This window comes from Halichoeres trimaculatus, unplaced genomic scaffold, assembly GCF_033239565.1.
Source record: "Halichoeres trimaculatus isolate MK-OKI-2021-1 unplaced genomic scaffold, fHalTri1.1 fHalTri1_scaffold_9, whole genome shotgun sequence".
Classification (NCBI taxonomy): domain Eukaryota; kingdom Metazoa; phylum Chordata; class Actinopteri; order Labriformes; family Labridae; genus Halichoeres; species Halichoeres trimaculatus.
Window position 1 is genome coordinate 33,069,192 of NW_027437188.1, and position 26,499 is coordinate 33,095,690.

General features: G+C 37.5%; 3 protein-coding genes across 5 annotated transcripts in view; 2 read left to right on the plus strand and 1 right to left on the minus strand.

The window, feature by feature from the left end:
• The first annotated feature begins 540 nt into the window (after positions 1 to 540).
• On the plus strand, positions 541 to 16,750 carry LOC141798366 (von Willebrand factor A domain-containing protein 5A-like). 3 transcript variants are annotated; one of them, XM_074680270.1, is made up of 22 exons: positions 541 to 661; positions 1,209 to 1,341; positions 1,826 to 1,909; positions 2,013 to 2,215; positions 3,607 to 3,829; positions 8,029 to 8,204; positions 8,291 to 8,405; positions 8,522 to 8,697; positions 8,791 to 8,879; positions 8,964 to 9,108; positions 9,277 to 9,356; positions 9,455 to 9,569; positions 9,659 to 9,817; positions 9,920 to 10,023; positions 12,042 to 12,262; positions 12,673 to 12,738; positions 13,117 to 13,176; positions 13,296 to 13,388; positions 14,949 to 15,071; positions 15,177 to 15,322; positions 15,675 to 15,798; positions 15,883 to 16,750. In XM_074680270.1, exons 3-22 carry the CDS (start codon positions 1,867 to 1,869, stop codon positions 15,960 to 15,962), a joined length of 2,541 nt encoding a protein of 846 aa, XP_074536371.1. In that variant the 5' UTR covers positions 541 to 661; positions 1,209 to 1,341; positions 1,826 to 1,866; the 3' UTR covers positions 15,963 to 16,750. The 3 variants fall into 3 exon arrangements, with proteins under 3 accessions (XP_074536371.1, XP_074536373.1, XP_074536372.1); XM_074680271.1 differs by lacking the exon at positions 13,296 to 13,388 and having other exon boundaries at positions 548 to 661; positions 1,828 to 1,909; XM_074680272.1 differs by lacking the exons at positions 14,949 to 15,071; positions 15,177 to 15,322; positions 15,675 to 15,798; positions 15,883 to 16,750 and having other exon boundaries at positions 1,828 to 1,909; positions 13,296 to 13,920.
• Positions 16,751 to 17,738: 988 nt separating this feature from the next.
• Positions 17,739 to 22,967, minus strand: LOC141797987 (rhomboid-related protein 4-like). Its single transcript, XM_074679738.1, has 9 exons — positions 22,750 to 22,967; positions 22,350 to 22,434; positions 20,838 to 21,002; positions 20,452 to 20,731; positions 20,110 to 20,242; positions 19,901 to 19,989; positions 19,666 to 19,731; positions 19,328 to 19,462; positions 17,739 to 19,247 (listed from the first exon to the last, which is right to left on the minus strand). The coding sequence occupies exons 3-9, from the start codon at positions 20,988 to 20,990 to the stop codon at positions 19,129 to 19,131; spliced, it is 975 nt and encodes a 324-aa protein (XP_074535839.1). The 5' UTR covers positions 20,991 to 21,002; positions 22,350 to 22,434; positions 22,750 to 22,967; the 3' UTR covers positions 17,739 to 19,128.
• A 3,094-nt stretch (positions 22,968 to 26,061) lies between these two features.
• Positions 26,062 to 26,499, plus strand: part of eml2 (EMAP like 2) — a 41,765-nt gene continuing 41,327 nt past the window's right edge. The window contains 2 exon segments of the mRNA XM_074679628.1: positions 26,062 to 26,151; positions 26,154 to 26,277. Coding sequence (XP_074535729.1) covers positions 26,077 to 26,151; positions 26,154 to 26,277 — 199 coding nt within the window. The 5' untranslated portion in view covers positions 26,062 to 26,076.

The window sequence follows — 26,499 nt, forward strand, 5'->3', positions numbered from 1 at the left end:
TTTTTGAAGCAAATCGGCCGTGGCAGCCATATTGGAAAAGACGAGGGCTTTGAATACAGCTACAGGGAGTTTGCTGTGCCTCTGATTGGGCAAACTCGCGATCTTACAATGTCTAAACTGCATATTTAAAAAAAAAAAAATCACCCCCTGATCATTGAGTGCCGATTGTAAAATTAGTGATTGGCAATTTATTTCAGCTTTGAAGACATTTTTTTTTTTTTTGGTTTGGTGTGTTTGTGACTTCTTGTACTCCCAGAGCTAGCCTCAAGCGGACCTAGGAAAAATATAGCATTTCTGCACTGTATGTTTTTTTTTTTTTTTTGACCAGACGTTGCCACTTAGAAAAAACAACACAACCTTCAAACACTGATTTGTTCACTGTTAAGTATTTTTGATCCAGTCTCTTGTGGACTTTCTTTGTGTTTTCTATGTGTTATTGTCCTGCAGTCCACCTGTATTGTAAGAGTCCTCAGTATCCTGTTCTTCATACTGGCTTCACCAAAGTCACCCACAGCAGCAGCTCAGGAGACATCAGAAGCTCCTGGGTCATCATGGCTGGAGGAGAAAAAAATCACTTGGAGAAAAACGTAGCTACTGCTCGTCTGTTGCTCCTACGTTGGTCGGTGATAGCTGCTTTTCCCCTAGAAAATGTGACACACGTGTCAGTCATCTTTGCTGCCTTCAGCAATAAATACTTCAGATTAAATGAAGTCTGTCTTTAAGCGTGCTAATGTATGATGCTAACGTGCCGTTAAGGTGGTGGCATGTCGAAAAGCGAGCACGTGGGCGTTTGTTTATGTTTTCAACCAATAGCGTGGGCTATCAGATCATCGCTTGACACTTTCAGCCAATCGTGTTTATCCAAAACATGTCACAGCACTGGATGATGTTCGGGTGAAACTCTAAAAAGGGGAAAAAATAAATGTCCGGATTGAGGCTGCGCCGGATCCAGGACAAGACCTTTAACTTTAAGGGCGAAGCTGCACTGAACAGAAGCAGCGCTGTGTCTCTGTGTCTCTCTTTTCTCCTGTTTTACACAAAACCCTTATCTGTTCCCTGGGACCTGCGTGGTCTCATTTAAGTCCGTAAGGGCTCATGGTTTAGGGGGACATTGAGATTAAGGCCCGGTTTACACGACAACGTTTCACCTAAACAGCCCAGCACATAGCAGTTTGTTGATAGGTCTGTACTTCCTTGTTGGTAACTAGGGGCAACAGGGGGCGGGGAACCTCCCACTGGAGCGCGAGAGGCTACGTAGGCGTGACTCGAGTGTTACTGGAAGTATTAAATCAAACGACAACACTATAGGCAGCTGTTGTGTCGCAAACTGTCAGCAGAAAGGTAAGTGTCTGAGGCCTTTTCATGATCGTTAAACTGTATTAAATATCACTGACCCGTGTAGCGTCATGTCATATGTGGTCATGTCTGAATTGTGCCGTCTCACCGTGTTCCTCAGGTTGCTTCGCAGTTTGCTGGAGAGATCAAATCCACCCCATAATTTTAACCGTTAAAAATTCCCTGTCGTTAAAAGCCAGAGTATTAATCCTACGACAGCTCACATTGAAAAGAAAAGTGAAACTAAAATTTTCCTTCAGTTTAACAGTTCGTCTACGTGTCTCCCACAGTCGACTTCAATACATTTGAGGTTAAAACAAAATTAAATTAATAAACGGTTTGAAGGGATACGGTGATAGTAGTTAAATTACGCTACCAGACAGGTTTGTTCCAGGTAAATAAAAGAAAAAAACGTGAACTGAAGACGTTGTAAAATCTGTTTAACGCTTTGTTTTGATTTCTCAGTTTAATGTTTTTGTTTTCTTTCAAGAGAAATTTACTCCAAACAGTTAACGTCTATTAACGGTCATCATGGTGCGCCCCTGTGGTCTACTCACTGAGCAACATAAACCAGGTAAACTGTTAGAAATGTGTTTCTTATATACATCAAAATGTAGTTTCGGTTCACCAGCTGTGGAACAATGGTTTGTGTGCTTTTTTGTGTCTTTCTCTCTCAGTGCCTTTAAAGAGCGTGGATGTGGAGCTGGAGGTGAGGGACCATGTAGCTACAGTGGTCTCCACTCTAAACTATGAGAACAAGGAAGACAAGCCCCTAGAGGCTGTTTTTGTCTTCCCTCTGCCCGGTGATGCTGCAGTCTGTCATTTTAGTGCTAAACTTGGAGAGACAGAGATTATTGCCGAGGTCAAAGAGAAGCAGAAGGTGAGTAACACTAAAGTTATTGCACATGTGACATAACAGGGTTCCTGCGGATCCTTGAAAAGTCTTAAAAGGCATTGAATTCATAGTTCTAAAAATAAGGCCTGAATTGGCATTATAAAGTCTTAAATCCAAATTTCAAAAGTCTTAAAAATTTGAACACATTGGTAAGATTTATGTTAGTTTGAAGTAAAAAAAAAAAAATTAATTTATCTATTTCTCCAAATAATTTCCTGATTTACTCTCGTGGCAACATCGCGTAATTGCAATAGCGGAACTTAAAAAACAGTGATGTGGTTGCACCGGGAATTTTTTTTTTTTTCTTCTCGACTTAATTTATGGATTTTTCATTTTACAGATTGAACATAAACACACCCTTAATACTCCCCAACCACCCGGTTACCCTCCCATCCCATACAAATACACTAACAAAGACAAGGAAGAAAGGAAAACCAAACAAAACAAAAAGAAACAAAAGATACTTAAATTTATATATATGAAGATGAAATAAATAAATGTATCACTCCTTTACGAGTACAAATATCTGTGAGGCAAGCTTATATCTTACTTACTTGATATTCTCAGTCTATACGTATGTATCAAAAACAATAGCTTCATAATAGACTCAGATTTTTAACATAGACAATAAAAGAAGACCAGATCATCCTGAATTTTTCAGGACGGTTTTCTCTGCTGTATCTTAGCTTTTCCAGCTGCAGCACAGAGAGCATTTCCTTAATCCAACTATCGGAAGATGGAGGTTTGTCAGATTTCCACTGGAGAAGAATAGTTCTACGGGCTATTAAAGATGCAAAAGCAACTGCTTTCCCTTGTAGTTTAGAAACAGTGATTTCTGGAGGAAGAATCCCAAAGATGGACATAAGTGGTGCACCAGGAACTTTTAAAGCAGACGCATGTCTTGGTTCTACCTCAGGTGCCTGGAGAGAGAAAAAAATGAGAAAAAATTGGCAAAAAAAATCCAAAAATGGCTCAGGAAAATTGATTATGGCAGCAAAATTAAGAATTAAATTTGAAATTAAATTTCAAAAACTATTTCAAAATTCCAAAAATGGTTGTGACAGTGGCCAAAAACGATGAATGGGGGCAAAATAGGTATAAAGTTGTAAAAATGGGGTTAAAAAAGGGAAAAAAGTCATGTTTAATGTAGAATAAACATTGGGTTAAAATTGCCTCCAACCCAGGTAATTCATCTGGTGTTTTTGTTTGTTAGTTTTGTTTGTTTCAATTGTGGTTTGTTGTTGACTTGTTTTTAAATTTGAGTTCCAACGTCATTAATAAAGTCTTAAAAAGTCTTAAATTTAACTTGCTTTGAGCTGTAGGAACCCTGCATGACATGAAACAAATGTTACTTACATGTGAAATCTGTTTTACAGGCACGTGAAGAATATGATGATGCTTTGAGCTCTGGTCAAAAAGCCTTTCTGTTGGAGGAGAGTCTGCAGAGTCCAGATATATTCACCATGAGTGTAGGCTGTCTTCCACCAGGAGAGAGCGCCTTAATCAGGTTGGAGTACGTCACTGAGCTGAAAGAGCAGGCTGATGATGGGCTGAGGTTTTGTCTTCCTGCTGTGCTCAACCCTCGCTACGAACCTCAAGGTATGAAAACCAACATGAACATTTTTTTTTACAGTCTTTTGAACTCTCTACATTATAGGCCCTGCAAAGCTTTGGGCCCTCCTTCCTATATGTGCATAAAATAAAATACAATAAAAGACATAGCAGTTTTGAAGCTGTTAACTCAGCAAGAACAGAGAACTTTAGTGTAAAACTAAAAAAACAGCCATCTAAATTACAGTTTGATGCACCAGTACATGTAGCTGATGTTGAAAGTTTTAGGCTCTTGTGTCAGAAATAGAAATGTCGAAAGTGTGATCAAATACGATCCATAAACAATGTATGGATGTACTCTTGTAAAAGTATTCTCAACCCAAATATCCTTAACAATAATAACAGTGGTATGAATAACAACTAAGGAACGTTGCATAATTTGACACAGCTCGAGATGTTCAATACCACTTTTTTTCAGACCGATACCAATTACCGATAATCCTAGTACTTTTGATACATAAAGATTAAATTCACAGTGACGCATCATTTTGATTAAAGACAGTTACTCTGACATTGAAGGTCTATGCACACCAGACGTAATTTTCATGCAAATATTTCGCACGGTTTTCATTTTTTCGAGTACTATGTTTTGCAATGTAAGCTTTAACACCAGTGACATTATTTCGCAAAGCAAAATTGCGGCTTTTATTTTTTCGGACCGTGGTCAATTTTTCCAAACTTCCGCTCACGACGAGTACACAACTGACCAATCAAAACACTCGTTGCTGGCACGCCACACACAGAGAAACATTCAACATGGCGGAACAGCTGATCATCTTTGGCTGTTTCCCAAAGCCCAGGTACCTTGCCTTGCCTTGGTCTGATGTGGGCGTGGGCAGGCATCCACATCATCAGATGCTGCCTAAGTGCTGTTCCAATGTTCATCTCCTCTGTTTCGTTAGCATGTGGCTAATTGATCAAGGATACACAGGTGTATCCTTCGTAGCCTTGCCATGGCTATAAATACCCAACATGCAACGCGCGAATCTACGAAATAGGAAAAAATGGAAGGAAAAGACACACTTGAGAGAGACGCTCTAGTGGAGGCGCGTGGTAAATTCCAATTAAAATGTAGGCAACAAAATACACCTCTGAAAATAACAACTTATACCATGACCAACACTTCACACTTTTGTGTGTCACTCACATAACTAGAATTACTGAGAATCTGCACCTTCAGAGTGCCAATGATGTGACAATAAAAAAGCAAAAAGTGTACAAAAGTGGCAAGTTATGACAATATTTGTAGCCGCTTGAGCGTACGGTCTACTCCCACGTTTGTATTCAACTTTCCAAGCACTGTCCACAGTGAAACACGTTATGTAAGACAATGCAACTCCAATTACACAAAAATTTGTGAAAGGAATCTGATGGTAAAAAATATGCCTTTGTAGGCTGTTCCATTAGCATCTCCTTTTGGCAGAGGCAGGACACTTGCCTTGGACTGGAAGGAAGTGGCTTCGAAGGCAATACCTTCCAAGGCAAGATACCTGGGCTTTGGGAAACAGCCTTTGTGTCTCAGCACCCGGTTCTTTTCGACAAAAGACACAAAAGCTACAAAGACAACGATTTTAAAGACAATGTTTGGAGGAGAATAGCTGTGGAGATGGAGTATGATGATGGTGTGTGTACAATCAAGCTCCTGCCGAATTAAATTGTGTTTGTTTTAGTGATAGCCGACACAAGCTAAATTGTAGCCGTTGTAAACCGTTAATGCCGCTATTGTCAGCTGTTTTAACTGTCATAAAGATACATTATACTTCTGTATTCCCTTTTTGTTTGTCGTATGATCGAAGTTTGATCTATATCGGAAAATACGGCAATGTAATGACAGTAGTGTTATCTTTTATTTGACAGTGAAGTGATCTGAACAAGCAAGTATCTAATCAGAGCTGAACATGATATAACTCTGTTACTTTTTAGTTGAGGAACTGAAAAAGTTATGGAAGAATCTGACGGACATGTATGAGAGAAAGAAGAGAGAGGAGGGAGATGCTAAGAGCGGTCAGGCAGGTGGAAAGCAGAAGAAGAGATGGAAGTTTATGGAGGCCATGTCTTTCTTAGATGAATCAACATCTTTCAGGAGGTGGGCTGTATCTTGTAACATAATAAACTAAAATTAGCTAGGCATAGTACTAACCATTTGCTTTATTTTGTATAGCACCCAGAGTAATGTAGAAATTGAGGAGACCCAGGAGGAAGGTGCAGGGCCAGCTCAGCTCCTCAACCAGGCAGAACGTGAGGGAGAGTGTGTGGCTGCAGCTCCCAGGCCAGCAAAAAGAAAGAGTACTGACAGCATGCTGGAGGACTATTTGAAGAAAAAAGAAGCAAAAGAGGCAGAGAGGGATAAAGAGAGAGCACAGAAGGATGATGTCACACTGTTTCTTTTGAGTTTGGCTCCTGCACTGAGGCGCCTGCCAACAGAAAAACAATCCTGGGTCAAAATGAAGATGCTGCAGTTGTGCCACAAGGCAGAGTTAAGTGCTGTTTTTGCACCGCAGCATTTCCCAAATTTAACATATTATTAACATATTATAATTAACTTTTTCTTATCTATTAAATGCTAATTGACTGAAACAATATCCTGTGTGTGTGTGTGTGTGTGTGTGTGTGTGTGTGTGTGTGTGTGTGTGTGTGTGTGTGTGTGTGTGTGTGTGTTGTGTGTGTGTGTGCATTGACTAAAAACAAGTGGTGAGGTAAACATAAAATGTATTATTTCTTCACAGTATAAACAAAAGATTACAATTTTATCATATACTTTTCTTTTTAAAATAGTTTTTGGAGCTAGTGCTGAGGTAATTTAGTATTTAACATTATAGTAGTTATCCTAGTAAAAGCTCACGGCAATAAACAGACATACCATCACATGAATGAACCAGATGCACTATGCACTGTGGCTGCTTACTAACAGACTAGACGTGACACAGATTATACTTTTGACAACAATGTATCCTCTTACCTCAGACATACGGCTAATCACTGCTCCAGGTCAATCGGCTCCCTGAAATTGTTCCTCTGCCTCCTCAGTCTTGGAGCTAGTTGTTGGAGCAGCGTTTCAAACTGTCCCACAGACATCCTGAAGTAGGTCCTGAAGCGGCTGTGGTACAGTTTCAGCTCCTGAACCAGGCAGTGAAACTCGCCAAGTTCTCCTCTCTTTTTCAAGATAGGATGCACCCAGTTGTCTTGTTTTTTTCTCTTATTTAACAAAACAAGCACCAGGTCGTCGTCACTTGATGTCGACTCCATATTTGCTGTCTGTAACTGGCATGGTGATTGTTTTTTTTCGAGAATGTATCAAATTGCATCGCTCCTGGTGTGCATATACACGCGCGTCAAAATTCGCCTCTGAATTATTGGCAATTTTGTGCCGTTTAATCGCATCACTACTGGTGTGCAAAGGCTTTAAGTCCAAAATAAAAGACAAACAACTTTCTCTGAGTTTATATTTTTTTTGTTAATAAATGAACAAAAGTGCAAAATAAAACTAAGAACTGTCAGAGTTTAATTTTTTTTTTAAATAAACTGAAGTGCAAAATAAAACAGTTAAACTGTTAACTCTCCCTGGTTCATTTGTGTTGTCTGAACAGGACCTTACACATATTTGATGTGATGTTCAACAGCAGCAAGTAGCGGCATTACGTACGTTTGCCTTGAGTATTCGGCTGCTGGTATTGTCATGTACCGATATCTTGAAAAAAGGCTGGTATTGGTCTGATATTCAATACCGATACCACTTGGGATGGGTACCTTTCACATTTAAAATGATATGTTATTGTAACAGTACCAATTTTCATTTTTTTGTGTTTATGTGGTAAAAAAAATTAATAATAATAAAAAAAACAATAATATTTTTTTCCCAATTTAACACATATTTTCTTCATTATATAACCTTGCAATGCTGTGTCCAGCATGGAAAATCACCTACTCTTCCACTCTCTCACAGTCACAAGGATGCAGGTACCTAAACATGGTACCTTTTGGTTTTACATGAATAGGTACCTGGCACTTTTGACAGAATTTGGTCTGTACCTATAAAAGTACCTAATTCGGTACCTATTCCTAGTACTCGCCCATCCCTAGACACACCTAAACACAACGCACTGGAATTTCATATTAAATTTTTGTAATGAGGTTAAAACTTGTATTTTTTCCCTGATCAACCATTGCTTCTCTTACTTGTCTCAAAGGAAGTGGAGGTAGTGGAAGCGGCAGTGTCCAGGTCACCTCATGTCCAGCTTCTTTGGTGCCGTACACTCTGTCTTTTTCCGCCCAAGTGTCCTCTCCTCGTCCTGTGTCCAAGATAGAGTCCAACTGTTCCCTTGATCCTCTTCAGTACCTGAATTCAGAGCAAACCAAAGCCACGGTAGGTTAAGTGCTGATGTGTCTCTGCTGATGTTTTGGAACAAGATATATCATTCATTTTATGCTAATAAATGTTTTTCTTTGTAGGTTAAGTTGGCTGCAGGACACAAGTTCGACAGAGATGTAGAACTTCTGATTTATTACAAAGATGCCCACCAGCCCACTGCTGTAGTGGAGATGGGAAAAGCCTCTGAAGAGCCTGGTGAGTACAGTTCTTCTCCTCATTGTCAAAGTTTATTGATAAAATGCTTCATGTCATGTTTCAAATGTTCAAAAAAGTCTTGAATGCCAAATTTAACGTCCTCCTTTCTGACTCAGGCACTCTGATGAGTGATCCAGTTGTGATGCTGAGCCTGTACCCGGAGTTCCCCGAGGCTGTGATGTCCTCAATCGCCTCATGTGGAGAGTTTGTTTGCCTACTGGATCGATCTGGCAGTATGGGTTGTCCTATGTCCCAAACAAAGAATGCACAGACCCGCATCAGCAGTGCCAGGGTATAAATGTGTATTATTTTATCATTTACCCATTTAGAAAAAGCCCCTCTCATAAAGAAGCTTTCATTGCCTTGTTTATTCTTTTCTCTTTAGGATACTCTCCTCCTCCTGTTGAAGAGCTTACCAATGGGCTGCTATTTCAATATTTATAGTTTTGGATCCAGCTTTCAACACATCTTCCCGTGAGTCACTCCCCCAGTCCAACAAGTGATTGAGCTTCCTGTTTTTGTGTGTTATGATGTGTGCATGTATCTATATGATTACAGTAAGAGCGTGGAGTACAACCAGAAGACGATGGAAGAAGCTTTGCAGAAAGTTGGAGAGATGCAGGCTGACCTGGGAGGAACAGAGATCCTTATGCCTCTTAAACATATTTACAGCCAACCCTGCATTCCCAATCAACCCAGACAAGTAATTCATTCACACATGTTCACACACAGTAACATGTCTACTTTGCTGTTAACACAAAGAGTCAGGTTGGTCTGGTTTTTAATAAATCTGAGCAAACAGGTTTCTTACCCCTCTTTGTTTGAAAACCCTTGCTGTGACTCATGACGTGAGGTAATCCCCCCTCTCTAGGTATTTGTCTTCACCGATGGAGAGGTAGGAAACACTAAACAAGTCATTGACCTGGTAAAGAAGAATTCAAACGCCCACAGGTGAACTGTCAACACTCAGATAAGAATACAGAACATCCTCCAATGCAGTGTTTTTCAGAAAAGCAGAACTAAACTAACTAAACAAAACTTTATTGCAGATGTTTTTCTTTTGGGATTGGAGAAGGAGCCAGCTCGGCTCTCGTCAATGGGTTGGCCAAGGAAGGAGGAGGTCACGCTCAGTTCATCACAGGGACTGACAGATTGCAACCCAAGGTAGGTTAACGCCAGTATCAACAACTGTTGTGTTCAATGTTACAGAAAGTGGTCATGTGTTTTTTTTTAATCACTCTTTTCTTCACTAGGTGATGCAATCATTGCGATATGCTCTGCAACCAGCTGTGGGAGACGTCTCAGTCACATGGGATTTGCCAAAGAAAGTGTCTCACGCCGTCGTTTCTCCACCAATCAGATCAATTTTCCAGGGTCAAAGGTCACTCATTTATGCTAGACTCTCTGGAAAGGTAGGCAGTGGGAACATATGGATGTGGAACTTTTAAAATGAATTGGATTATGCTCATCTCTTTCCTTCCATAGATGAGTAATGATCCTGTTATTTATCTCAGATTCCAAAGGACGGAGAAGGAAGTGTTACGGTGAAATACAGCCTGGCAGGTCAGCCCTCACTGAACAAGCTTCAGTTCAGTCTGAAACCTGCAGAGGATACTGGGTAAAACCTTTTTTCTTCTTCAGACTTTCAACTCAAGTGCTATCCAGAAAAATAAATGAATAAAATAAAATAAAATACATAACAGCTAACATGAGACAAAGGAACACTACATGTAAAATACAAAAACAATTAAAATCCTAAAACATATTTGAAAAATAATTAAAAGACAAAAAAGAGCAATAAAATAAATGATTTTATAAACAAATAAAATCAATGATTACTGTGTGATAAAGGCCAGAGAATAGAGGTGCGTTTTAAGGGATAGACAAGAAAGTTGGAGATTTAAAAACAGACAGAGAAGAAGCTTGTTCAACATGCTGTGGTAGCTCATTCCACAGGAGCAACAACAACAAAACGCTTGATCCCCATGAGCTCCCTGCTTGGTTTTCAGTGCTCCCAGGATCAGCTGATCAGCTGAGATTTAAAAGCAATAATAAAAAAAAATAAGTTTTAAATGAACCCTATATTGTATGGGCAACCATTTGAGTGAGGCTAAAATGGTAAAAAGTGGTCGTATGTACGTGTGCCAGTGAAAAGACTGTCGAGCTTTGAGTCAGGCTCCATTATAACTCCTAGTTTTTTATTAGACATTTAGTTGTACTGGGCCAAGGAACCTAGATCCACAAGGATGGACTCAGTGGTATTACCAAAAACCACCTCTGTCTTGTTATCATTAAAATTTAAACAGTTCAGAGCCATCAAGGCCCTGATGTCATCAAAACAGCCAATCAACAGTTGAACAGAGTACACATTGTTCTGTTCAAGAGGAACATAAATCTGACTGTCATCTGCATAACAGTGGAATGCACCGCCATGTTTTCTCAGTATTTCTTCATGTGTTGGATTCAGCTTAAGTTGTCAAGAGCTTTTAAGAGACTTGAAACTCTAGAAACAAAGGAAAGCATTGGAAAATGACTGGCACACCCAAGTAGAAAATGAAAACTTTTGGCCAGCGTACTTTCCTCTTTTGAAAGTATTCCTTTGCAACATCATCACCACTGTTCTTAAAATAATTGAGGTCCTGACTTTCTAAATATAAACAATAAAAAATAGAAAGGTTTATTGTTATTGTTGGAGTTATTTGTTTATTTTTGTATTTTGTGGTTTGTTGAATTAAGGATTTAATGAGCAGTTTTAATTGTTAGACTTGTCCACAATTTTTTTTTTTTTATCACTTGATAAGTTTGATTTTTGGGATGCACTATATGTGTTTTTGTTAGTTATTTGGTTATTATATGTAGATTTTTTATGTATTTATTCTTATTATTTTCAATAATAATTATTTTATTATTATTTTAAAATAATAATAATAATAGTACTACTAATAATAATAAAATAGTGATATAATAATAACAATAATAAGTATTATTACTATTATTATTACTATTATTATTATTATTATTATTATTATTATTATTATTATTATTATTATTTAGGATAAAATAAGTATTATTAGTCTTGAGACTTATAAACGCTTCTTTTCTTTTATCAGTTCAAGTTTGATTTTTGGGGTGTCCCTTATGTATTTTTGTTAGTTTTTTTTTTTTTTTTAACAAGATGTTCTGTTTAATAATTATTATTACATTTTTTTTAATCATTTTTTAGGATTTAATAACTTTTCCACATATTTCTTTTTATCAGTATTAGTTAGATGTTTTGGGTGCACTATTTGTCTTTTGTTAGTAATTTATTTGTTATAATTAGATGTTTTGTATAGTATTATTATTATTATTATTATTATTATTATTATTATTATTATTATTATTATTTGTTTGGTAATGATACCTGTGGGCACGTAAGATTTTTTAAGTACGTAGGTGGCAAAGGCCATGTGGCGTGGGCACATGTTTTTTTTACCCGCTGGAGAGGCAGCAGGAACCATGTTTTTATTAAGTTAATGAAGTAAAAAGTTTTAGTTCGATTTGAGTTTTCTTTGTGTTTTTTTTTTCACGAAAAATGGTCACTACAGTTAGTTTAAATCCATAAACAATTTTTCAACGTCTATCCCCTGTGTTTAGTTTAACCATTCACAGGTTGGCTGCTCTGGCTCAGATTCGCCAACTGGAGATGGAGGAAAGGGAGTCCACAGGACGGCAGGATGACAGTGTGAAGAAGAAGGTGGTGGAGCTCAGTGTGCAGTCTGGAGTGAGCAGCGCCTTCACTGCCTTTATCGCTGTCCATAAAGGCGATGGTGAGGCCATACAGGGACCACTGGTGCGCAGAATGGTCCCAGTGCCCAGTAAGTATTTCCCAAACAAAAGTATTTCCTTGTTCACTTCTGCTTCAACATGAAGAAAATTTAACCACAATTTTTCAAATCAATGTCAGTTTCAATTAATTGACAAGTGCAGAGCAATGGTTAGCGCTGTGTCCTCACAGCAAGAAGGATCTTAGTTTGATTCCCCGGCAGGTGGATGGGTTACTCTAAATCGCCAGGTGGGTGTGACTGAGTGATGGTCTGTCTCTCTGTGTGAGCCCTGTGAGAGGCTGGGAAAGGAGGAGGGGTAAAGATAATGGATGGATGACATAGTGCTATCATCCAAAACGCTAGTACACTGGCTAATGCTACTACGAGGAAATGTAGTTTTCCTTAATCGAGTGACTTGTTTTCTAAACTGAATCTTTTTTCTTTACTTTTTTATCTTTCAGGGTTAAGGATGTGTAGCTCAACTGTGGCCTATGGCGCTTGCGCACCTATGGCGAGAACTGCCTGTGGTAAGTAAAAAGCTAAATTTATTGTTGGCCAATTCATATTTTAGAAATAGATCTCTTAAGATTTCATGTTTCTTCGACTCAAGGATGTATTGGATATGGATACCCTAAAGGGAAGCAAGTCAAACAAGGAAAGACTTTTGAATATTAGAAATAAAGTAAAAAAAAAAATCTATTCACTCTCTAAGTCCCATAAAAGTTTTTGAAAAAGTCCTTACAGGTGGATTTACTTTGAACTAACTTTGCACTGTTTGGAGAGTGTCTCTGTTCTAGGCTGAGTGTTAAAATGTGGTTAAGTAACTGAAGGAATATTTCAGGAAAATGTCGCACTGGTTGTTTTTTGATATAAGGATAATTTTTGTGAATTATTTTATCTCCCAGCAATGCCAATGATGGCACAAACGATTCCAAAGCAAAAGAAATTGAGGGGGTGTAAACCTGGTAAGACATCTCTACATACTCTACACAACCACAGAAGTTATTGTATAACCTAAATACTTTTTTACAGTGAGTAATTAATGAATCAAATAAATTATTGATTATAACAACCTTTTCACAAGGTTCCAAAGCTGGGGGTGGTTACAGACAACTAACAAGTGTGTTTAGTCGACTTATTACCCCCTCTGCAGCACGCTGTGGGAGCAGTCCGACTGGTAAGTAAAGCCGCGTTTCCACCAAGCAGACCGGTTCAGTTCGCCTCGGTACGCCATGTTTTTTGTGGCACTTCCACTGACTGATCCCGGGACAGATCCCCAAATAACCGAGACGAGTCCGTCCCACTTTTTGGGACCCTTTCGTATGGGTGCCAGACTGAACCGATCTGCTCTCTGAAGGTGGAGCTACAACACTGCAGACCGTTGATTGATCCAAAGAATCGTCACTTACCCTGCTACAGCGGCTGCATTTCTCCTGGTGGCACACAGACTTCTCTGAAACAAAGCTTGATTGTTCTTTGTCTCAAAGAGCTACATGCCAATCACAGAGAGCGAAATGCTGCATGTCTTCCATCTATGCCAAGGGTCTTCAACCTGTGGCTCTGGAGCCTCATGTGGCTCTTTGACTCCTTTGCAATGGCTCCTTGAAGCTTTAAAAAATATTGATAAAATAAAGGGCTTTTAATATTTTAATGATAACAACACAGACACTAAGTAAAATCATATTGTGAAATTTGGACTTAAAATGCATCACCACCAATTTTTTTGTGATTTTTTTTTGTAGTTTTTAAATTTCCTTCTTGTTTTTTTTTTTTTTTAATATTTTTGACATTTTTGCAAATTAAGAAGTAGATTTTGCAAATTTTTGATTTTTTTAATATGAATCCCTCTTTTTTGCAATTTTAGAAAGTTTTTACAGTTTTTGGAAATCAAGCAAAATTTTGAAAAATGGAATTATTTAGGTTTTTTTTTGCAAATTTGTGACATTTCATCAATTTCTTTGAAATTTTGCACATATTTTAAATTCATTTCTTATTTTGAAAATCTTTTATCTTTTTTTTTCAATTTCCAGATTTTGCAAAATTTATAAAATCTATGACACTACAAATTCCTTTTTCTTCTTAAATTTGCAAATGTATTAAAAAATAAATTTAATTAATTAATCAATAAAAATAAAAAACTAAGAAATCACATGTACAAATTTATAAACACTAAAACTTCTTGTTTAGATAATTATTCACCTGATTATACACTATTTTTGTCTTCATTTGAAGATAAAGTAGATTTTACGGCTCCCGAATGACTTTTATCCAGGTGAGCTGAGGCAAAACGGCTCTTTTGAAAGTAGAGGTTGCAGACCCCTGATCTTTGCTCTTTGTTTACTGGGCTTTGATTTTCTTCTTCGTTGGATTTATTAACTTGGTACACTGTGCCGTGCTGCTACAGCGTCACGCTAAATGTGTGTGAAAACTAAACAAATAGCATCAATAAAAATAATAATAATGATAATAATAATAATGATAGAAATAATAACAACATTTTTTATCATTATTATTATTGTTGTAACAGGACTAAGCTGAGATTTTAACCCCTTCAGTCACAGCTGAAATATAATGGAATAAACACAAACATATCACCACAGCCTGCAGAGGATCAGAATGAAGCTACTTCCTGTAAAACATAGAAAGCAGAATTTGGAGCCACAAAGCATTTTTTCACATATTTCCTGACATATTTTTTTTTATAACTACGATGCATCTACACATTATTTTCAAATAGTTGGAGACAGCGTCTTGCGACCAAAGGGGTGTGCAATGGATACTTATGACTGCTTGGAAGATTCCCCGCCTCCTATGGCTCGAATGGGTCGGCTGACTGACAGGATGATGATGGTGGAGAATGGTAGGTACAGAGTAAATGAATGAATGAATGAATGGATGACATAAATGCCATATGCTTATCAGTGTCCATGTGGACCTTTGCATCCTTAAATTTTCTTTTCAAAAGCCAGCATGCCTTCTCAGCCCCCCATGGACCCTTTGCTTCAGTTAGTCTCCCTCCAAAAGGCGTCTGGCTGCTGGGACCTGGACCAAGCTCTCGCTGCAGCTCTTGGAAAGACCAGAGAAGAGGTGGAAAAGCCAAGGCCTGCATCGGTGTGTTATGAAAAAAAAAAAAAACTCCAAAACAATCATTTGATAAATCAGAATGAAACAGATTTCATGAACAGGTTTACGTAATAACTCAAAGTAAATAATGTATAACAATGATAAAACACAAACATTAAAATTATAGGGTATCACCCTAGCTGCACTATTGGCTCCATAATTCTCTCTGTTTAGACCTGAAAAAGCCCCAGTTTTCCATGACTTATAAGCAAAAGGTCTGTTACAAAGTATTTAACTGTATTGTTTGAATTATTTTTCTCAAAACCATGTAACAAGATTCCGTCTTTATTTTGTAATTTGGTTTCTAAAGTCTTCTCTCTGTTTTTATTTGGTGGTTAAGGTGAGCCAGGAAGTATGGGCCACCATCCTGTCTCTGATCTGGCTTCATGGTTTCAAGATGGACACCCAGGATGAGTGGGGGCTTCTGGCTATGAAGGCTGTGTCTTGGCTCCGTGCACAGAATGGTAATAGCTTAGATTAAATGGTTAAAATCAACTGTTTGATAACAATTAGTCTGCTAATCATGTTTTGTTGTGGTTTTTTTTCAGCATCGTGTGTGGATGAGTGCGTGGCAGCTGGAAATGCTCTGTTGGGGTGTCAAGTGCAGAAAGGCGCTTTGGGGATTTGAGGTTTTAATAACCGCCTTTGAGGTTTACACTTACAAACCAGTTCTACAGCCTAAACTTAATCTTAATTAACCGTATTTGTGCTCCTCTGCTCATATTTCCCTCCTTCTTTTTGGCAGATGTCTTAACTGTTGTTAATAAGTTTGAAGTTTTAAGTGTGACGATGATGATGTTCAACGCCAGTGCCGTATGCTTTATGGGCAAGCTAATATGCTGGCACGTAAATTCCACATGTGCACTGACAATGTTAAAATTGCTCTCTTTAAAGCCTATTGCACACCTCTCTACACATTCCACCTGTGGTGTCATTACAGCAAGGAAAAAATGAGAAAGCTTCAGGTGGCGTATAATGATGCTTTTTGCATTTTTCTTAAACATCCTAGATGGACCAGTGCAAGTGAGATGTTTTTAACAAATAACGTGTCCACCTTTCATGCTGTGTTAAGGAACTTCATCTATAAATTCATGTGTAGACTGATGAAGTCTGACAATGCGCTGGTTATGGCTGTAACTGATATCACTCTGAGTGACACACGCTGTACCTCCTGCTTCTGGCACACTGGAGGAAATGTTTATATGTTTTTTAACTGTTTTTTCTTTACCTTGTAATTTCTTTGTTGTCTGTCACTACTATGGACCTATCAGAGTCTGAAATAAAGTCTATTGTAATGGGCTTTTCTATTCTAACAAATTTTACAAGGGATCCAGGGTCTGCTTGCTTCTACTTGGTACGTTCTGGAGTTTATTTTGCATCAGTCAAAAAATGTAACAGAGAGGAAAAAACATACTTTTCTGGAATAAAAATTGCATTTGTTCAAAATGATTTGGTGTGACACATTTAACTTTGATAAGTGTTTTTATATGAGGAGGTTCAAATATTTTGCCTACAGCACCTCTTATCTGTGAGCATAGTTAAGTTTCAGTTTCTCTTTCTTACATGTGCTCCACTCACTCACTCACCCCCTCCCCTCCCCTGCTCTACTGTAAGTGTTGCTGGTTAGACCGGTGCAGTGTGAGCTTAAATGAAAACGATACAGGAGTTTTGACTCTAGTTTGTAACTCAAATCCTGAAAAACTGTCTAGAACAGAGAGCGAAGAAGACACAAGTTAACTTTTATTCCTCTAAATCACGTTATCAAGCCAGGGATCTCAAGCCATGAAATTTTCAGGACATGTTCAAAATGGGATAAGGAAGACGTGATTCAATTTTGGAGGTGATCCGGATCACCATCTGGATCCAGGATTCTTTATCACTGTGAGATAGGTTTGTTTTCACCATATGTGTATATAGCGCCACCATAAATGGTCGGATTGCTTTGCAAAATGATACAAGACAAGGTCACCATAATTTCTGACAGATGTAAAAGTATGATCCAGATCCTGGCAATATTCTGGATACTAAGATCCGGAATATGAAATATTTAATTTAATTTAATTTAGTTTATTTTATAAGGAGGGACAATGTACATTCATACACACTTAAAAAAAAAAATGTAAATGTACCCAAATCTAGCTACCAAGCTAATTTCCATTGGTAGTCCCCCCTGCTAAAATATAAAAACCAACAGGTTTAAAAAAAAAAAAAAAATACAAGTATAATATTTAAAGGAGTCTGTTCTTCTTGTTTTGTTTCTTTTTAAGGAAAAGAAAGAACAGATAAACATTATCATAATAAAACATTTTGCAATACATTAAAATCACATTTAAAGTGCCAGGTCTCTTAGATAAATGAGCAGTGAAAAAAATTCAAGACAGGAGAGAGAGAGAGGAATTTAAAAAAAAAAAAAAGGGAGGTGGATGGAGATGGAATGGGGCTGCAGCAATGCAAGTCCAGGTCATATGTATTGATTTAATTATGGTGTTTAAGGGTTAATGCCAGTTATAGTATAATCAGACTGTGGGGATGAGGCCAGAAAAGGAGAGTGGAGGGAAGGTAACGAAAGAGAGAGGGGAAAAAAAAAGAGATAAATAAATAAATGGAAGAGAGACAGAAAAAAATGACTTAATAAATAAATTAAAGAAGGTGATGGGTGGTCAGATGAGGATAATCAGTTAGGTATATGAACTGGATCATCATCATTTTCAACACTGTCAGGAAACAAATTATCGTACAAACCTGCAACTAACACCAAATTGTAGCAGACAGTCTGCTGAAAGGAAGTATAACATTAAAGTCGGACTAAAGTGTTGGTGACAATCACAATATGCTTGGTGGAGGTCTGTGCTATCTGAGTGATCTTCTAGCTGTTAGATGCATGCTTCCCTCTTTTCCGTGGTTCTTCACCTTGTTGGATCATCTTCATTTTCCAGGGTTAATTATTACAAAACAATCTATATTCTGTTTTTAACTCAGGTCTACCTGTACAATAGTTTATTTAAAATGACACTTTGAAAAAAAAGGATAATTTATGCAATGTTTATTTTTTTTAATAAGTTTTACATACAAAGTTCACTATATGTACCTCCTCATATGACTTCAATCACAGTGAAAATGCGTCTCTGACACAGCTGGTGTTTAAAATGACGCCCAGTTCAGGGAATCCAGGAGGAAAAAAAACTTTTTCCATGAAAAAAAGTGTCAATTCCAGCCACGTATCTGACTGAAGCGAGCACATTGGTTGTTCAAATCTGCTATTTTTTTAACAGATTGAAAACCAACAGAGAAATGAGCTTTTTATTTCTTCTCATATCCCATTGATTGATGGACTATCCAGTTTAAGATTTGAAAATCAAATGTTGAAGCTGAGCTCTTGAATTTAACTTTTAAAAAACTTTCTCCCAGAGAAAAACTGGACAGTGAGCTGACTTGACGTGGATTGGATGACATGAAGAAGTTTCCCTGAGTAATTTCCTGAATGAAACAAAGTTTTGACAAACTAACTTTGATACACTAAATACTTATGTCGCAAAAGACATTTTTAAGTAATTCTCAACCCAGAAACAAACTTTAACATCTTCTTCTTAGACTTCACAGTTCCTGTCTCTTGCCGTGTGGCCAACGTGAACTCTTTGCTCGACCGTACAGTGAAAACACTGTAACGTGTCAGTCCGTGTGGTTTCACACCCTCTTCCACGCAGCTCATCCTCAGCGTCTCAGAGCACAGCTTGAAGCCAGGCTGTAGGAGAGATCCCCCCTCTGTTTAGTCACCTGAACCTTTTTTTTCTTCATCATCTGTCAAACCTCCTCAGTCTCCTCATCCTGAGGTCCTCAGCGCTGCCCTCCTGAGGGAGATGGAAACCATATGGAGGAGGAGGAGGAGGAAAAGCTCCTCTCTGGTTGGTTTGTCCTGAAACAAAATGTCACAGATTCAGAAATCTAAGTGGATAGACGGTAAAGAATTCAGTGTCACTTTGACTCTGCCCCCACCTCCATCGTTCAGGCTGTTTCTGATGGCTGCTTCCAGCTGCTCTTCCTCTGTCAGCCCACCTGTGTACGATGACGCGGGGTATGGTGCAGGATTTGGAGCATATCCTGAGTATCTTCCATCAGTGTCTCTGTAGCCTGCAAGGCAAGATGGTATTAGAGCTTTAAGGAAAGTGTTAAATGGTGTTTTCAGAGCCTATCTGTCACTGGATTTTATTGACTCAGTGATCAAACTTAAGTTAAATAATGCCTGAAGTCCTTTGCTGAACTTTCATGATTGTTAAACCACAGAAACATCAGCTGTGTATGTTCACTGATGAGTCTGTGTGAGCGCTCAGTACCTGTAGATCCTGAGGAGCTGAAGTTGACACCGGGCTGGGAGTTAAATCCACTCATCATCACGATTTCTGGTTTAAAAAAGCACAACAACAAAGTATCTTCATGTTACTTTAAAGTCATATCCAAATCAAAACTGAGGCAGACAGATCTGAACATGGACTTAGAAGTTAAAACCAGAGTTTTAATCTTCAAGAAGCTTCTTTCATTACATTTAAACATGGTAGCTTAGACCCACACCTGCACATTTCTTCATGATGGCTTTCAGAGGTCCCACTGTGTAGAGCAGACCCACTAGGATACCTGCCAGGTGACCCACAAAGGAGGTCCTGAAAAAGAGCAGAAAAGATCATCTTTAACTCTAGAAACACTGCCATCTAGTGGACACTTTCTTTATAGCACTAGACAGGACTGTGCGTTTAGATCTCCACAGTAAACAGTAAACTCACCCAGGTGAAGTTAGGTGGATCAGCACCAGCTCCACCCAGCTGATGTAGCGGTTGGATACGGGGATTCCCATCACATAGTTCACTCTCCCTGGGTTGTAATGGTTACTCAGGACTTTCAGAGCGAACAGGACGCCTACAAACACAGCCATGTGTGAAAAGACGATAAAGAGCAAAGACAAACTGTGTCTGGTGGTGTAACAGTTAAAAATGCCACACAGCTGAGTGAAGTGTGATTTTTCCTCCAACAAAGAGAAGCTTCTTACAAAAAGGATGAAGTTCAAGATCCAAACAGTTTTTCTGTATAACTAACATCTCAGAGGAGTTTGTCAGATGAATTCTTACCTGAAAAGCCGACAGCACATGACATGCTGTAGGACTGGTCGTCACTAAGCTCTGTGAGCAACATCTCCAACGCCAGGTAGACCAATCCAGTGAGCACAGAGAAGACTGACAGCAGGTAGAGGAACCAGGGTCCACCTAACCGCTGCTCCAGCTTGGTCCCTTTCCAGAGGAAGGACACCATGTTGAAGTAAAGGTGCCAATCATCTACGTGGTGGAACGGGGACAGCAGCAGACGGCGCCAGTCGCCGTACCAGTACGCCTGCTGGACACTCACACAGGTCTAGGAGAGAATAGGTGTTGATATCAAACAAACATTAAGATAATATTTATATTATTCTGGGTGAATGGATTAAGGTTACTAGTCCTGATATGTATGAGTGCATTACCTTCATCAGAGGAGCTGCAGGGAACAAGTACAGGTACACGTTGAGTCCCAGGACTGCCAAGGTAACTGGAGGGATGTTGTTCACACCCAGCTGGAACACCTGGGAGGCCAGGAGCATCAGGCCCAGGTGGGCTCCCCTCTGGCGCCGACGCATACTGAGAGCAACCTGGAAAGAGGAGGTAGTGGTGTTTCTTTTAAACCAGGAGTCTGCAACCTTTACTCTCTAAAGAGCCATTTTGCCTCAGCTCCCCTGGGTTATAGTTATTCAGGAGCCACAAAATCGACTTCATTTCCATAATAAAGATAACGCAGTGTATAAAATTATAAACAAAGTTAAATTCTAGTGAATAATAATCTAAACAAGTTTTTCTTAAAAAAATAAAATAAAATTGTATGTGGGATTACTCAGTTTTATATTTTGTAATAGATTTGCAAATATGTGAAGAATTTTTCAATTTTTCAAAATTTGCAAAAATTTACAAATTTTAAAATATGCCAAGAATTTCGAAATTTAAAAAATTTGCAAAAATGAAAAAAAAATAAACAATTGAAATTTTTGAAGTTTCAAATTTTTTGTAAAAATTGGAAATTCAAATTTGCAAAATCTAGATAAATCTTTTTATTTAAAAAAAAAAAAGCTTAATTGTCCAAAAAACTTTGAATTTTTAAAAATTTGCAAAAAGTAAAAAAGAAATTTCAGATATGTCAAGAATTTTGGACTTTTTAATAATTTCAAATAAATTTAAAAAAAATCTAAAAAAGTAGAAAATTTCAAAGTTTCAATCATTTTTTCAAAAATTGAAATGTAACAAATTTGTAAAAGCTAAATACATTTTGTAATTTAAAAAATGCTTAATTGGAAGAAAATAAATTTTCAAAAATTTGTAAAATTTTTAAAAATGTGCAAGAATCTCAAAATTGTGTGGCATTAAAAAACAAATAAATCTGCAAATTTCCCAAAAAATTATGGTTACAAATTGATTATTCTACTTAACTCATCATCTTTTGTGGTTTGATCATTTCTTGCAACATGTCAAGCATGTATATTAAGCCAGCATGTTGGCATTAAAATGAATGTTCACACAGTATTAAAGTCCGTATTCTTCCATCTTTGTCTTTTTGTAGATGTAGTTATCTTCCCAGGGCTGTAAAACTTGAGGTTAGCCACAGGTGCATGGAAAGTTGGTGGGCTGTTGATGTTGTATGAGGTGAAGTAGAGCAGTGGTAGACTTTATTGACAGATGGTATGAGTTCAACTAAATGTTAACGCAGGATTTTATTTAGAGTCAGTGTCTTTAATCATCAATACCATCTGTAAGAAAAATAAAAATTCTTTATATAAGTTTTTTTTTTTGTAAAGCTACAAGGAGCCACTACAATGGAGTCTTAGAGCCGCATGAGGCTCCAGAGCCACAGGTTGAAGACTCCTGTTTTAAACCATACAGAGCTGGTAAAGATGGTTAAAAACAAAAACACACAAGTTGAAGTCCACTTTGATCATTGCAAAACTTACCTGTCAAACCGTAGTGTTTTTGATGCTCTGGGGTTAATGCTGGAGACGGTTTTTCAGCTTTCCAAACCAACACTTTCACTTCGACCTGAATGAATAAATTTAGGTTAGGTTACTTGAATTTGTTAAAAGGTCCGAGTATTAAAACTTGTTGATCAATATCGAATCATGGGGTTGTTCCTTTACAATAACACATTTCAAAACTCTATGAAAATTATGTTTCCTGAATTACCAGGTTAGTTTCTCATGAAGGCTCCTGCCAGTTGAAACTTGCTCATAAATTAACACAAAGTTTCAGAAGTGCTGTTTTTTTAACAGACACTTAAAAAGACTTTATATTTCTTAAGTAAACGCCAAATTCTCCCCAGGCACACACAGGCATATGTAAGTCTCTCAAACTTACTGTGCAGTCGGTTGGCAGTTGGCGGTTGGATCTCCTCTGCTAACGGTCGCCTTAGGTAGGTTTGAGCACTATCTCAACAGAATTGAAAAATAATCTAGCCCACGCAGGATTTTCGACTTATATACTTCTTAGACACACGTCAGCTCAGTTTTATTTCTTAGTGTTTCATCATTTCGAGCAACTTCTATCTCGCGGTGCTAAACGTACACTACGGTATATCCGCTTCCGGGGTACGTCGAACGTCATTGGTCTCCGTTTTTAAACCAAACGAATTGTTTTCTATATCGTATAATGAAATTAAATGCATTATAACTATTATTTATTCTTATATAAATATTGTAACTCGTTTTCCCCCAACGATAAAAACAAAGAACTATCTTAATCTCACGGGTCTTCTCATCAAGTAACAGACAGTAGTGATGTGTCTGTCGCGAACGATCTGGCACTTGGGACCGACTCTTTGGAGTGAACGACTGGAGTCATTTTTCTTTTTTGATTTGTTATGTTTATTTTCGTTTTGTGTTATTTTAAAGAACAAAAATAGGAAAGAGCCACAGATGGAAACAACACAATGGAAAGGTGATAAGATGAATAATAGCAAGAGACAGTGAAATTTGGACACATTTCAATGTCATATATGGTTCATGGGTAGAGTAAAGAGTGATGATAGTGTAGCTTTAAATGTTACCATTTTTCTGCATTTTTTCTTCTTGCTTTGTAAATTTTATTAATATTTTGTTGTGAAATCCATTAAATTTGTCTTTGTTGTCACTCTGTAAATGGGTAAAAGTTCATTAATTCAGATAATACATATACAACCAGAGATTAGATTTTTAACTGATTAAGCTGTTTTTGCAACTAATTTATTTTTCAGTTTTAGTTTTCTTTTTATATACCACTGCACTCCATGTTCAGTATGTTGAGTATACAAATAAAGCTTTACAAATGATAAACATATCATGTAATGAATGGTAATGCTTAAATAATTTTTCCCTTTTCTTTAATTAGCAAATTATTTTACATAACTTTTGTAATAAATTAATTTAGGCCACACTAAATCTAAATAGCCAACCAGGAATTGAAAGAACCATCTCTTTTCAGGAAACCAAGCCAAAAGAACCAGCTCTCTTGAAAGAACTGAAAGTCCCATGACTAAAACAATAGTTGTAGCATACACCTGACAACAACAGCTTAGTCTTCCCTTCAAATAATGTGTCAGGATCACTTCTATTTCACGTTACAGATTATTAAAAATAAAAATAATAAAAATAGATAAATACAAAGAAAAATATGACATGGGCGCTGCTGACCAACCTACACAAGAGGGCGCTTCCACAACAACTGACAGCCTTTCTAACAAAAAAGTTAACAACAGAAAGTAAATAAAATAACCTTCAAAAAACACAACTTTAGATAAATTCTTATTTTGACCCCAGAACCTAATCCTATTTTTATGCAATTTTCTTTCTTGCTTGAATTATACATCCAGTTGTTCATCTGAAACTGCCTTCCCCTATGTTTCTCGATCAATTATTCAGGAGCACAACACCAGGATCACCTTTCCTTTTGCAGAAACTTCCGTCTCAGTGTAACAGGAGACTCATTTATTCCACAACTTATGAGGTACACGTGATCTTATTTACATGATAACTGCTGTTTGAAAGGTTATGTTTGGCTGTGTGTAGATGCCGCCTCCAATGATCACGAGCCGGAGCAGGTTGAGAGGCTGTTGCTATAGCAACTGCGGTAGAAAGACAAGTTTGAATGTCTTTCATCAAGTTAGCGGAAAACGGAAGCCGGAGAATAAAAGTTGTCCTTCAAAATAAAACGGAGTATGCAACCTAGACCGGGTTGAGAGGATAAAAAAAAAAATCAAATGCTGGGAAACCTTTTACTTAATTATATAAGACAAAAAGAGAGAGTTGTTAATTTCTAGGTATCGGTAATTACTGTTAAATCATGCCCAACAGATGCAAACATTTTGAATTTAAGTATTGCTTTCTTTTTTTTACTAACACCTATGCTTTCTTTTATTCAAACCTATTTTGTGCAATTTCTTCCAGCTGACAAATCAAATAACTAAACTGTGGAAAAAGGCCTTGGTTTGAGTTTCTTTTTGTCTCTCATTTTTTGATATCTTTATGTTTTTCCTTTCATTGTGGGATGTAATTGCCCAAAGTACCTCAACATTTTTTTTCAATTAACTTTCCACTGGTTATCCTATTAGCGCATACGCATTTCATACTTGTATTCAATGATTCTTAGCATATTTTTGTATGTTCCACTTATGTCATTTCTATTTATTTCTATTCTGTCTTTTACATCTTATTTTAACATTTGCGCAACACATCTGCTTGTTTGCTGCAGTGATTTTGTAAATTTCTTCATCATGGGGCAAATCAAGGATCATCTTATCTCATCTCATCTTTACTTATCTTACCTTATCTCATTGTCTTTATAGATAATTGATGTACGAGGACAGATTTATGCTAAATTTTTCCTATGAAAGTACAGGAATTAAAAAAAAAAAAAGTCACTGGGCCTCAGCCGGATCACTTCAAAAAAAATATTTTTCATTTCTTTTTCTTCTTTTTGTTTGTTTTGTTTTTATCTTTTATCTTTTCTTATCTTAAAAAAAAAAAAAAACAGAGCAGATATAGCATCATTATCCTAAAAGTTTATTTGTAAGGACAGCTTGTTGATGACTACACACACACACCTTTGTTTGTTTGTCTGTTTGTCTGTTTTTTTTTTCTTGTCTGTACTGTTCATGTTTATTAATTAAAAATTATCATTTTTTATGAGGGTTTTTTTCGTTCTCCTCCTTAAGGTTTTCTCTTGTTGACTATTATTTTCTATATTCTTTCTTGTCTTGTTTTTTATTTTTTCCTTTTTTTTAATTTTTCCCCCTTTTTTCCCCTTCCTTCTCTCTCTCTCTCTCTCTCTCTCTCTCTCTCTCTCTCTCTCTCTCTCTCTCTCTTTTGTATGTTGTTGAAGTGGATAGGGAACTGTTAAAAAAAATTACATTTGTAGAGAAAAAGTTTTGTTTGTGATCATTGAAAACTTTAATTAAAGTTATGAAAAAAATAAAATAAACTGTTTTTCATGCATGTTTTCTTTTTAATATCTACATTAAGTCCCATATGACTTACGAACTATTGTAAAACCCCTGTTAAAAGCATGGATTGTAGTGCCTGTCCCGTTGTGTCGTCTCTTATTTTGAAAGCGGAAGTGCATGATATGATGTGGCGCGTGGCTTGACGCCGGCAGCAGGCTGAAGCGGGAGAGCCGAGGGGGGAGCGAGAGAAGGTAAAGGTGCGTTTGTTTATGAATGCCGGGGGAGACAGGGAGGGTGAAGGCGTGAAGACGAAACGAACAGGGGTGAGAGGAGGACGGAGAAGCTGATGAGAAGAAGGAAAGGTGGAAGGAAGGAAGGAAAACGAAGAGACGGGATGATGTCCGAGCGGATAGCTTCGTGTGGGAGCCTGTATGACAGCACCAACCTGCTGCTACAGTACTGCAACAACGGTGAGCCGCTGCTCATTCACCTCATTTGACACCACCGAAAAAAAAACACATAAAAAAACGTTAGCTATCGTAAGAATAATACACAAAAATGCCATTTCACATCACATTTGTGCTTTTGCCTGTAAAAATAAGAGTGGTTCATGTTGTGTGACTGAGCAAATAAGCCTGATTGTGTTAATTATATGCAAGAAACATTAAATTTAAAGAATATTATGATCACAA